The sequence below is a fragment of the Ictalurus furcatus genome, chromosome 18 (genome assembly GCF_023375685.1).
Source record: "Ictalurus furcatus strain D&B chromosome 18, Billie_1.0, whole genome shotgun sequence".
NCBI classification, from domain to species: Eukaryota; Metazoa; Chordata; class Actinopteri; order Siluriformes; family Ictaluridae; genus Ictalurus; species Ictalurus furcatus.
Genome location: NC_071272.1, coordinates 20,475,420 through 20,488,595, shown reverse-complemented (window position 1 = coordinate 20,488,595; position 13,176 = coordinate 20,475,420). Strand labels below are relative to the sequence as shown.

The 13,176-nt window shown below is 37.9% G+C and overlaps 1 protein-coding gene across 2 annotated transcripts; it reads left to right on the top strand.

Moving 5' to 3' along the window:
• The first annotated feature begins 4,106 nt into the window (after positions 1-4,106).
• Positions 4,107-12,565, top strand: ppp1r3b (protein phosphatase 1, regulatory subunit 3B). 2 transcript variants are annotated; one of them, XM_053649502.1, is made up of 2 exons: positions 4,107-4,668; positions 9,232-12,565. In XM_053649502.1, exon 2 carries the CDS (start codon positions 9,251-9,253, stop codon positions 10,115-10,117), a length of 867 nt encoding a protein of 288 aa, XP_053505477.1. In that variant the 5' UTR covers positions 4,107-4,668; positions 9,232-9,250; the 3' UTR covers positions 10,118-12,565. The 2 variants fall into 2 exon arrangements, with proteins under 2 accessions (XP_053505477.1, XP_053505478.1); XM_053649503.1 differs by lacking the exon at positions 4,107-4,668 and adding an exon at positions 4,731-6,083.
• The last annotated feature ends 611 nt before the right edge of the window (positions 12,566-13,176 follow it).

The following is a 13,176-nucleotide window of genomic DNA, read 5'->3' as shown; positions in this document are numbered from 1 at the left end:
TCAGCCTGCAGACCTTCGACTCACAGGATGGTTTTTTTTTGTTTTTTTTTTGTGTGTGAAAATCCCAGGAGAGCAGCAGTTTCTGAAATACTCAAACCAGCCCATCTGACACCAACAACCATGCCATGGTTATAGTCACAAAGATCACATCCCCCTCTCCCCCCCCCATTTTGATGTTTGATGTGAACATTAACTGAAGCTCTTGACCTGTATCTGCATGATTTTATGTGCTGCTGCCACATGATTGAATGATTAGATGAATGAATTATTATGAATGATTAGATGTATCTGTTTTTTCATATTTATTTCGTATCTGTTATTTGGTATGTAACATGTGGAAGGCATGTTGAGGGACAGAAACCTGACCTTTATCCAAATCCTGCGTGGATGCATGACTCTCCGATAACTTTCCACTAATTTGTTGAATTACGGTTGTGTCCCATTCACAAAACCTACAAAACCAAGACATTGCTATGAGTTTTTCTCCACTCATTTATCACACAGAGTAGAATTTCCAGCTCTCGCTGTATGTATATAAACCTATACAGGCCTATAGGGAAGTCCTATTTTTAGCAGTGGTAATATATAAAATTCTGACAGGTGACAGGTCCACTTGTGTTTCCATTTCTTATCAGTCATGCCTAAATATGAGTCTTTGAAACCAGACTCGACTACTGCCTAACCCATACCCTCCATACCACATGCCTATGGCCATACATTGGGTATTTTAAGTGGTAAACAAAAACCGCGAGGTCACTTAGAAAGTTAAAAGTCAGAGTCCAGGCCTTCATCTTAATAAGAAACTTCCATTCAGTTTCAGGTACTCTGATGTATTATTAGACACAGATTCATGGCAATGTCTACTGCCAGTCAAAGATTTTTCAACACCTTCTAAACGCTTAGCTTAAATGACCTAATTTCAAATATTCAAAATGTTAACCTCTAACTAAGGAATAAGTATAAGTGAATGGAGAAATGTTTATCATTAAATGTTTAGTGAATTAAGAAATGTTAGAAACGACTTTATTTTATTAAAACAATCTCGATCTAATATTACGTGAAAAGGCCAAAATATTTATCGCTCTAATTAAGCTCTCTATTCACAAACACATATTTAGGTTTTAAAGTTAATCTTAGGGCTATCTATGAGTCTTTTATCTATATGTGTAACAGCTTTACCCTCCATGTGCACCTGCCTTTGATAAAGCCTTCATTTAGAGTCGCATTAGAATCTGCAAGTGAGCAGTTTAATAAGTTCTACAAAGATTTCCATTTCCATTAATTGTATATAAATGGAGGAAAATTTGGAATGGAATGGAAAAGGCCATTGTTGCCCTCCCCATGAGTGGTTGACCAACAAAGATAATGCCAAGAGCAAGATATTTACTAGTCTGTGAGGTCACAAGGAACCCAGGGTAAATTCTAAGCAACTAAAGGCCTCTCTCACATTGGCTAATGCTAATTTTCATGAGTCCACCAACAGGAGAACACTGAATAACAATGGTGTGCATGGCAGGGTTGCAAGGAGAAAGTCACTGCTCTCCAAAAAGAACATTGCTGCCCTTCTGCAGTTTACTAAAGATCACGTGGACAAGCCAGAAGCCTAATGGAAAAATGTTTTGTGGACAGATGAGACCAAAATAGAATTTTTGGTGTACATGAGAAGCGTTGTGTTTGGAGAAAGGAAAACACTGCATTCCAGCGTAAGAACCTTATCCCATCTGTGAAACATGGTGGTTGTAGTATCATGGTTTGGTCCTGTTTTGCTGCACCATTTTGGTCCTGTTTTTGCTGCACCAATACTTGCCACCATTGATGGTACAATGAATTCTGAAAGTATACCAGTGAATTCTAAAGGAAAACTTCAGGACATCTGTTCATGAACTGAATCTCAAGAGAAAGTGGGTCATGCAGCAAGACAACGACGGTAAGCACACAAGTCGTTCCACCAAAGAATGGTTAAAGAAGAATAAAGTTAATGTTTTGGAATGGCCAAGTCAAATCCTGACCTTAATCCAGAGGAAATGTTGTGGAAAGACCTGAAGCGAGCAGTTCATGTGAGGAAACCCACCAACATCCCAGAGTTGAAGCTGTTATGTACTGAGGAACGGGCTAGAATTCCTCCTAGCCGATGTGCAGGACCGATCAACAGTTACCGCAAGCGTTTAGTTGCAGTTATTGCTGCATAAGGGGGTCACACCAGATATTGTATGCAAAGGTTCACATACTTTTACCACTCACAGATATGTAATATTGGATCATTTTCCTCAACAGATAAATGACCAAGTATATTTTTGTCTCATTTGAAATATTGAACATTCTAAAGGGTTCACAAACTTTCAAGCACCACTGTATATTTTCCTCCTCAAAACAATGAACTGTATAGTCAGTTATAGATTTAACAAGTGAATATATCTGGATGTTGATATACGTATCTAAAGCAAATACTTGAATATACAGCATAACTTATTTAAAGGTAAGTAGTTCTACTTGTTTACTGTTTGGGCTGTGAGCAGCCATGTTGATTTGATGTCACTTGCTGAACTCGGAGTTGAGGAGACCGAGTAGGAATTCCCGAGTAAGAATTTTAAAAAGAATTTCAGGGTTTTCTTTGAATTTTCCTAGTCAAACGCTGCATTTGCCTAATCTTTAATATCTAGCCTGATATTTTAATTAGATAACTCATATAATGTACTTTTGTCTTGTGGCCCACTCATTCTGTTCTTGTTGTTCTGATTATCAACTTCTTATTGTGTAATTTGATATGTTTGTGGTATGCTGACTGAAATGAAATGTTTCCTTTAATAAATATTTTATCATATATTATTGATTTCCCCCCTTATTTCCCTGTTTTTTTTTTTCCCTAGTCTCGGTTCAGAGTTACAAACGTAGCTTCCTTGGTTCCTCCAAAGGTTCAATCCTCCTTATCTTTATCTTCTCCTCTCCTCTGTCACCTCTGGCTTGCTCACTGGTGGTTAAAACAAATCCCGACGATGTCAGAGGGGGTCAGAAATCCAGCAGAGTATAGATGTCCTGCTCTGTGGGTGGGAAATACAGCTTTTCTCTGCCCACTGTCAATCAGACAGACAATAGCCATTCATAAGAAAAGAGAAGTTAGCATGTAGCACGCTCTCCTCATATGATATTACACCAGCAGCACTTTTGTCTGGGGACTTTTGCATTCACACATGGGTGATTTGACCAAAAATAAAATGTATACTACAACCAACACCACCAACCCCATCCCCCAACCCCATCCCCCACCCCTTATCTAAATGTGGCTGACGGGCCAAGACATGATTGGTGACTGAAGTCTGCTTCTTTAATTTTGCACTAGCGCTATTTTTGTAGTGTTTGCTAGCTTAGCATCTAAATTGAGATGAACAAGTGTGATAATTTGTGGAGTTCTTCAGGGTCTCAAACAGATGTGCTGATGTGGTTTCTGACACTGTATAGTTTGTATATATCTGACACACACAAATATATATATATACTATATATACACAAACATGGGCAAAAGTACATTTCCGCAGAGATAAAAACAGCTCTATTTTTTCCTCCTCAGTACTATAACTACACATCATCTGAATTTCTTAAAGATCGTGGGACGCACAAAATTAAAGTTCTGTCCGTCTTTTTTTCTTTATTTTCAGTCATATTGTGATACTGACCGACAAGGTCACTTGACCGGAAAGCAAATTATTATTAAAATAAATACATTAACTGATGGATGCTAGTTAACCATATTTTGTTTACATGCTAATTCTATTTTTTATTTATTTAAAAAAAAAAACCCTCAAGCTAGTTACTTTCAACATTGTTATTCGTTTAAGTTCATTTAAAAATCTTTTTGTAACGTGTCAACCTTTTCATAAGCCAAACCAAGCCAAATTCACACCAATTTTAGAAAAGTTTCTGCAACTCTGAGTTTCTTCCTACTAGCGTTGTGCTGTAAATGCTAATAACGGGTACATGAAACGCGTTCACCACACAGCTGATTTACATTTAATGACGCCCCCCCAAAAAACTTGATTAAAAAAAAATTCATAAAGAGATGAAAATATTAAAATGACGATAAAATGTGGAAGAGAACCTCCTAAAAGCAGTGTGGTGTAAACCCTTCCAGTAATGCAGCTCAGCCACTGTAGCTTGTCAGCTACCACAGTCACACACTAACTCTTCCTGCTTGTATAGGGTACTATTCATTTTTAATAGCTAGTCTTATTTGTGTTAATTGATGGTGGATTTATTGTTTGCTTTGTGTAATTTATAAGTGTTCACAGTCTGTGTATAAATGTGCTGTTTGGTTGTAAATAATGAACATGCAGATGATGTGGTTTGGGACGTAGCCAAAGGTAGTTGTTGCGTTCCGATGTCACGTGATCATGCTCCCTCCCCCCTCTCTCTTTCCCATCGTTTTCCCATGCGGCTGTCCTGCGCTCTGATTGGTTAATGTAGCGCGTCCACGTGAACACTGAGTGATATTCATTCTTCCCATAGGGAAAGCCGACTACTGTCAGCGCCAGGTCCTTGCGATTAAAGCCTCTGCACGGAGAACAGCGGTGGTTTACCTGGCTGCGAAATAAAGCAACACGTTTAATTATATAGTTTAGCTGAAGGTCGCTCAGGTGCTCCATTTTATTCCGCTTTTTAAATGCTCCGAACAAGGTAAGCAAGAGCCACTTCCTGCTTGGTTTTTAATTCATCAAACAAATAAAAGTCTTGACGGATATGAGGCATGATCAGTGAGCACCATCTGTAGTGTTCACTGATGAAATGTTTTTAATAATAATAAACAATATTTCGTTAAAATGTTACTTAGTTAAGTTATTTATTTATTTATTTATTTATTTATTAATTTATTTAGTTTGAAGAAACAAATCTACAAAAGAACAAACCGAACTTCCGGTTTTCATTTCACTATGTTGATGACAAAAGTCGTCACATTTGAAAGTGATGAAAACTTTTATCTTTAATTTTGCAGACAGTTTAGCTTTGGCTTGATCTCAAAACTACATGCTGTTTGAGTGAAGCTGAAGGATAACATTCAAGCTTAATTTCTTTAACTATTGATTCAGTTTTTTATTTTTATTCATTTTTTTAAAACCACATAATCGTATTAGCGGTGCATTTATTTATTTATTTATTTATTTATTTATTTATTTAGTATGTATTACACCTTCTGGTGTAGGTTATTAGGCTTGTGGTTATAAAATCTGTCTTTGTCCAGTGTTACCTTCAGAAACTGACCTTAACGTGGACTTGAAAATTAGCACCAAGGTCATAGGGCAACATTGTGAACTGCACTAAGTGGAATTTATTTAGAGTTAATGTAACCTTTCCTTAACAAATTAACAAACAAACTTGTTTGTATGTTTATAAGGGCTCTGTGCATTTATATATACATACAGTTTATAAAGTGTGTGTGTGTATGTATGTATAACACAAATTTGACTTAGGCTTTGTCTCATCCTACTGCCTTTTTTTTTTTTTTTTTTTTTTTTTTTTACATAAGTGACATAAAGCTAAATATCTAAACAATCCCAACTAGTTTATACAAGCTTATGATTTATTAGTATACATCAGATATTTAATTCTGTCATTTCAACCTGTTGAACAGTATGAACAGCACAAGGTTTGTTTTTGTGTGTTTTTTGCCTGGTCTTTAATCACAACCTACGACCCTGACAAGAGATTTATGGTGTTTCTGACCTTTTTAGTAAGACTTGTATAGACATGTGCATCTTCAGCCTCATTTGAGACCTTTTTTCTCTTTTAAAGAGCCTGGTTTTGTTTTAAATTTCTAACACAGCACTGTTGAATTCTCGAGTCAGGAGTTGTTGATTCGTTTTCTATGACAGCAGCTCTGAAAATGGTGCAGCTGCAGAGATATATATATATATATACTAGTTCTAAATACATCATCGTTGCTATGGTAACAAGTTATTTCGCATGGACCTGTATGGCGGACGCTATGTAACCTGTAATAATTGTGAATGTGTAAAAGTTTTCTGTAAGGAGATGTAAATGTAACATTGATGGAAGGAGTCTCCAGTGTCAGTGCTTTTGTAACAGGGGAAGCTGTAAGTTGTGTATGTGGTCATTTGCAGGCTGTAATGATGTCTTTTCACACCTCGGGTTGCTCAGCGTGTGACGTGGGGGAAAAACATGGACACCTCCATGAAAGCATGGTTTTTGTTTGCTCTGTCAGAGCACATAAAACCCATAATGAGCTCCTTTAACCGCAGCCTGGGTGGGGGTTATTCTACTATAGTGAATCTTAAACATGCATGCAAGACTGAAATCGCAGCACAGCAACAAACAGCAGACAATAGTGAGGAGTTTAGAAACAAGCTAGCTGGCTAACATTAGTGATATTCTTATTTTTCTATTCTTCTTTTATATATATATAGATATAGATATAGATATAATCTGCTCTAACGAGGGAATTTGTCACAATGAATTTGTGGGATCAATAAAGTTTATCTTATGTTAACTCTCATGTTAATGATTACCATCTCAAAGCAGTGATTAGTGTGGGTCAGTATTTATTTTATATATATATAAAATGTGTGTGTATTTATATAATTGTTTCTAACCCAGCACTGTCTGTATATTAACCGATCTAAATGCAATACTGATATAAACATATGCAGTTAACTTTTTGCCAAAAGTTTCAAATATACTAATAAAATCAAGCAAAATAATACTTATCAAAATTACATTTTATTTTATAAAGTAATGAGAATCGAACAATAATTTATTTTAAAAAATTCTGGCCTCACAATTCTGACCTTTTTTTTTTTTTACCTCACAATTAAGAGTTAACATCTCACAATTCTGACTTTTTTTCACAATTGCGACTTTATTTCTCGCAGTTGCGAGCTTAGATCTCAATTCAGATTTAAAAAAAAATTTTTTTTAGACGTTCACTTGGCATTTAGTGAATTCCAAAGAATGCACCGACAAAGCATCAATCATTCTCTATAAATAGGTCCTATACAGTAAGAACAAAACTCATCAGCTAGTCAAGACAAGGGAAGCTAGAGGCTAGTGCGCGCTCGTTACCTCAAGTTAGTCACGTTTCAGGTACTGCGTCAAGTGGATGTCTGAATTGCGAGTAATAAAAAAAAAAGTGTGAATTTCGAGAAATAAAGTCACAATTCTGGGATATAATGTCACAATTAAATTTTTTTATTGATTCGCAAAACGTCCCCCCAAAAATCTGACACCTTCATATGAAAATAAGTGTAACGTATTGTAGAAATGCTCAGTATGAAGAAATGTAACCGTAGGATTTAAAAAAATAATAATACTAATTGTACTTTCTGCCTCATTCATGCATTATCTTATTATTATAATGATACACAAATAATTACACTGATATTTAACTGATGTCTCAAATGCCAAGTTCACAGGGCCATTATTTCATATAGAATATTTTGAAAGTATATTTCGCTTCATGCAGAGTTGTCAGATTTTTTTTGAGACACTTTCCTAACTAGGAGATAATGGTATTGGAATTAGGCAGAAAGTGGAAACTAAGAAGATAATGAATAGAAAGCCAGCTTCCGCCTCGTTATCTGTTTAAACTGCTTATTAATGGAAGGAATGAAGACATTTGTATGATAAAGAAATGTGTGAACGCATCTACAAACAGTTCAGTAGCTACTCCATGTTATTCCTGCCAGCTTTTTTTTAAAAAAATGCGATTACGATATAGTTTCCCTGCTGCACTCGGCTCCGTCCGTTCCACCCGATTAATGGAGTGGGCGTGGTTAACTTTCAGAGCACACCCCCCCCCCCCTCCAATATCAATAGATCAATCCATATTTAAGTCGAGCACCTTCTAAGACCCGCCCCCTGTTGAAAAATAAATAAATAAATAAATGGGCCAAAAGGTCAGAAGCAGAAGAAAGATAGCAGAACTGATTTAACACGTGGAATCACACGTGGTTCGTGATTGATTGGAGCAAAAACCTGCAGTCACTGGACCTTTACAGATAAGATTCGACACCCAGGTCTAGTCGTTTATCTTTGGCCTTCTTTCTGTGTTGTGTTTATTTGAGCCTCACCGCACGGTGCCTTCGTGCTGGACTCGTTTGAACCCCTTGGCTGATTTAATGGTTAACTTATTGTCTGCATTTGATCGACATCAGGCCTCAGAGCGTCAGGTTTTTGCAGTGTGTTTATGCTTCAAGCTGATTTACCCTCATGGTTTCTGTGAGAAGGAAAGCGTCCCCCTGTTTCTGAATTTATATACAAAAATAACCTGCAAGAAGATATAATACGTGTGTATCTTGGAACAATCCAAACTGTAAAGCAAAATCAACAGCAGAGTATTTAGAAAAAATGTTTAGAGCAGGACATTTATAGAGAGGATCCAAAGGGTGGACGTACAAGTCTTTACAACGTATTTTCTTCATGTCCGATTCAGAAAGTTTTAGGTTTTTAACATAAATAACATTCCTCAGTTCAGATGGTTAAAATGAAAGCGCTTTTTTTTTTAATAGCATTTTTTTTTCTTTGCTTAATCCTAAGGGTGTGCAAACTTTTGCACTCAACTTTGGAATTTTTGGAACTTTGGAATTTGGGATTGTAAGCAGTTTAGTTTGTACGGTAAAAGGCAAAAGGGTTTGCGTTGTCATGCAGTGTGAAATATTGTATAGTTCATAATATTCAAATAAAACCGTATACTTTTGAATATTATATTAAAGAATCCACATTGTTACACGGTTTTTTACAGATTTTGGTATTCAAAAAGTTTAAATGTATATATTTTTGAATAATTCAATTAATTACATTTATTGTAAATGTATTAATTAATTCCTTTTTTGCATAATAAGTGAATTTTTGTATGTTATTAAAATGATGATTTGTATTCAGGAATATCAAAGATAATATTTTCATAGTATATATGTACATAATTTTTTTTACAGATTTCAGTATAAAAAAATTATTAAATGTATATATTTTTGCATAATTAAATTAATTACATTTATTATAAATGTATTCAATAATTTAAAAACTTTTTTTGCATAATAAGTACATTTTTGTACGTTATTCAAATGATTATATTCAGGAATATCAAATTAAAAAGATATTAAAATGATTGTATTCAGGAATATCAAAGATAATATTTTCATAGTCTATATTTACTTCATTTTTACAGTCTTATTTTTTTTCTTCATATTCACGATTCCTTTTTTTAATTTCTTGTCTTCCAAACAGTGTTTAGGACGGTTCCGTCATGCCGGTCGACCTGGCGATGCCGCTTTATCTGTTGAGTGATGACTTCCAGAGCAGGATGTCTGGGAAGTGTAAGACACCTCTGCGTCCATGTCTGCACACGCGTACGGTCACTCAGTTCGGCTTCCGCTCTCCTCTGCAGCAGCCCGAGTCTCTGGAGCGGGAACATGGCAAGGCCAAAAAGCAGGTGTCCTTCGCCGACCACAAGGGCCTGGCCCTCGCCGTGGTGAAGATTTTCTCCGAGTTCGATGACCCCATCGATATCCCGCTCAGCATCCGGCAGCTTTTCACTTCGGCGCTCGAGGTCTCCGAGGAGGACGACAAGCTGGTGCTGGACTTCAAGCAGCCGAGCGCGGATTACCTGCAGTTTCGTCAGCGGCTAGAGCGAGACTCGGTCTGCCTCGAGCACTGTGTCCTGAAGGACAGAGCCATTGCGGGGACCGTCAAGGTCAAAAACCTGTCCTACGAAAAAGCAGTGAAGGTGCGCATCACGTTCGACACGTGGAAGGGCCACACCGACGTCGACTGCCAGTATGTCAGGGACACGTACCTGGGCTCTGAATGGGACACCTTTTCGTTCGAGGTGAATTTACCAGCCTGGGTGGAGCCACACGAGCGTGTCGAGTTCGCTGTGTTTTATGTGGCCGATGGGAACACGTACTGGGACAGCAACCAGGGCCAGAACTATAAAATCATCCACTCTGCTCTGAAGAAGAAGAGCACGGGACACGACGCGAGCATTGGACATCAGCACGGCAGTGACCGGTACGCTTACTTTGACCGATTCGGCAGCCCAAGGTGCTCGAACGGCATTTTCCCCGAGTGGCCGAGCTACACCGGGTACGAGGACCTCGGCCCGTATTACTGACTCGTGCGTCATGTGACATCCCATCCAGCCTAGATCTGTGAGGAATACGAAACCAGGACATGAGCTTTTACATTAAAGGAATATTTTGTCCAAAATATTCAATCTACACAGTGTTTCTTTTTTTTTTTTCCTTCCTAATAATGTAGTCAGTCAGTGAGGATGCGTTTCCTGTTTGCTGTAAGTTTGCGTCTGTAGTTTTGAACCGGAACTATGAGATTTAAAAAAAAAAAAAATGGAAGCAAATGGCCACTTGATTAGCATCACGACACCTACACGCCTCTACTGCATATTTCTGACTGTATGCCACATGTTTTTATTTTATGAACCTGTCCTTAGACAGAAGACACGCACTTTGCACACCGCTAAACCGTTATCCATAAGCTTCCCTTTACTCTTATCTACACTAACCTCATAAACGCAAACGCCGAACATGTCTCAACCGATCCACTTCATTTCAGGGGAAAAATATAATAGTTTATTTTGTTTACACCAACCGGTGCAATAGCGATCTGTAACATCTGGATAAACGAATCCATCCGTGTCCGACTTGAAACATGTCTGTGATTTCGAATGGGACGGAGTTTAGTTTGCTGCTGCCTTTAACGAGCGCTTGAACAACACCGCGGACCGTTCAGTCACGCGTCCGCTGGAACGTGGGTCCACGTGTGCGCCGCTCTTTAATAGAAAAGCGCACGCACGGGATAATGAATTGAACGCATTAGTTTCTCACACCGGAAGATGTTTTGTAAATCCCGACCTGTCAGTAAACACCAGCTTTTATCTTCAACCAAAGATCAGAACCGTCCGAATGTAAAGATATGATCGATAAGGTTGTAATGTTCAGAGTGTCTGTAATTGGAAAGAAAGCCATTTTTTTATGTTCGTTTGTGTAATCGATTCGGTTTCTTAACAGAGCAGGAATACAGATGTTACTGACTTCTTATACAAAGTGTTATGTTATGTTATGTTATGTTATGTAATGGAAATGGACTCTTGGGTCTGTGTTGTGTAACGTGTTTATTTAATTCAAAAGAAAGCCAGTCATCTTTAAGTGCAAAATCTGATTTTAAGCATTAACCAACAGCATCATCCCTTTCAAGAAAATATTTCACTTTTACTGGGATCTCGGAAGCAGTGTTTTTACACCACAGGTTTGTATTTTAATCAGGTTTTTGTTCCTTTATTTGGGTGAATGTTTGATTTTTATTATTATTTTTTTTTCCTCGTTTTTATTTTTTGAGCACCTCACGTTGTGAAATTTGTTTTTGTAAATGGTTTTGGGATGTTCCGTTAATGCTTTTCTTTTCTTTTTTTTTTATTTTAAATTGTTTTAATTCACTGCTGTTGAATAAAGGATTGTGTTTCTACAATAATTAATTAAGTGCTCATGAAGTCATTTTCAAGGATATTTAATGCAAAACAGTTAAACATGATCCATAAGTATAGTTGATTTTGTCCAGACGAACATGTCGTTGGAATGTCCAGATATTTATGGACGTTTTCTTTACAAAATTAAGACCGTCAACCATGTTACAAGCACTGGACATGAAACGCCATTCATTTCCACCTTTTGAGTGTATTAAAAAAAATATTAAAAAAAAGAAGGAAAAAGCAGAGGATGTTTTCTTTACCACACACAAAACCATCAGATCTGAAGGGGTTAAAGTTTTTGGAGGATACTCTGCATGAGCTGATGTGATGGGGTCGCTTATTTGGTTTGAAAGAGATTACACAAAATATTTTTGCGGGGCGGCTGTGGATCACGTGGTAGAGTGGGTTGTCCACTAATCGTAGGGTTGGCGGTTCGATTCCCGGCCCACTGAACCCCAAAGTTGCTCCCAGAGGCAAGTTAGCGCCTGTGTGAATGGGTGAATGAGACACGGTGTAAAGCGCTTTGGATGAAAGCACGATATAAGTTTACCATTTACCGTTTTTAAATGACTGGCTTCCTTAAGATTCAGCGTCAAACTAAAGATGCAAAATTCTTGAACGATTCTTGTCTGATTGAATACATTTAAGACAGCAGGAAAACTGTGTACACTTGTTTAAAGATGAGATCATTATTATTAACCACGGTTGCTGCTGAAGTGTAGATTCAACTTTTTAATATGTTCATTATATTTAAATATTATGGTGCACGGTGGCTTAGTGGTTAGCATGTTCGCATCACACCTCCAGGGTTGGAGGTTCGATTCCCACCGTGCTGCGGGGGTTTCCTCCGGGTACTCCGGTTTCCTCCCCCAGTCCAAAGACATGCGTGGTAGGCTGATTGGCGTGTCCAAAGTGTCCGTAGTGTATGAATGGGTGTGTGAATATGTATGACTGTGCCCTGCGATGGATTGGCACTCCAGAGCTCCAGATTCTCCACGATCCTGAACGATAAGCGGTACAGAAGATATTTCGGTATTAAAAGTATTTAAATATGTTCGATTAGCCCTCAGCCTAAACTCTAAAGGGCACCTTCAGTTTACTGCTGAGAAAAAGATCGCTTGGTCAGATGAGTTGTATAATCGGCAAGTAGTCAAAATACTTGACGGTTTTACAAAATTCTGTACAGATTCTATAACAAAATGTACAACAATTATAATAACTGGATAATAGCCTGTCCTTTTTAAAATAAAAGTACGAATAATATAGAGATTTATTATTATCCATCCATCCATCCATCTTCTATACTGCTTAATCCTTTTCAGGGTCACGGGGAACCTGGAGCCTATCCCAGGGAGCATCGGGCACAAGGCGGGGTACACCCTGGACAGGGTGCCAATCCATCACAGGGCACAATCACATACACACATTCACACACTACGGACACTTTGGACATGTCAATCAGCCTACCATGCATGTCTTTGGACTGGGGGAGGAAACTGGAGTACCTGGAGGAAACCCCTGCAGCACGGGGAGAACATGCAAACCCCGCACACACAGGGCCATGGTGGGAATCGAATCCCCAACCCTGGAGGCGTGAGGCGAACGTGCTAACCATTAAGCCACCGTGCCACAATTATTATTATTATTATTATTATTATTATTGTTGTTGTTGTTGTCTCTATATTATT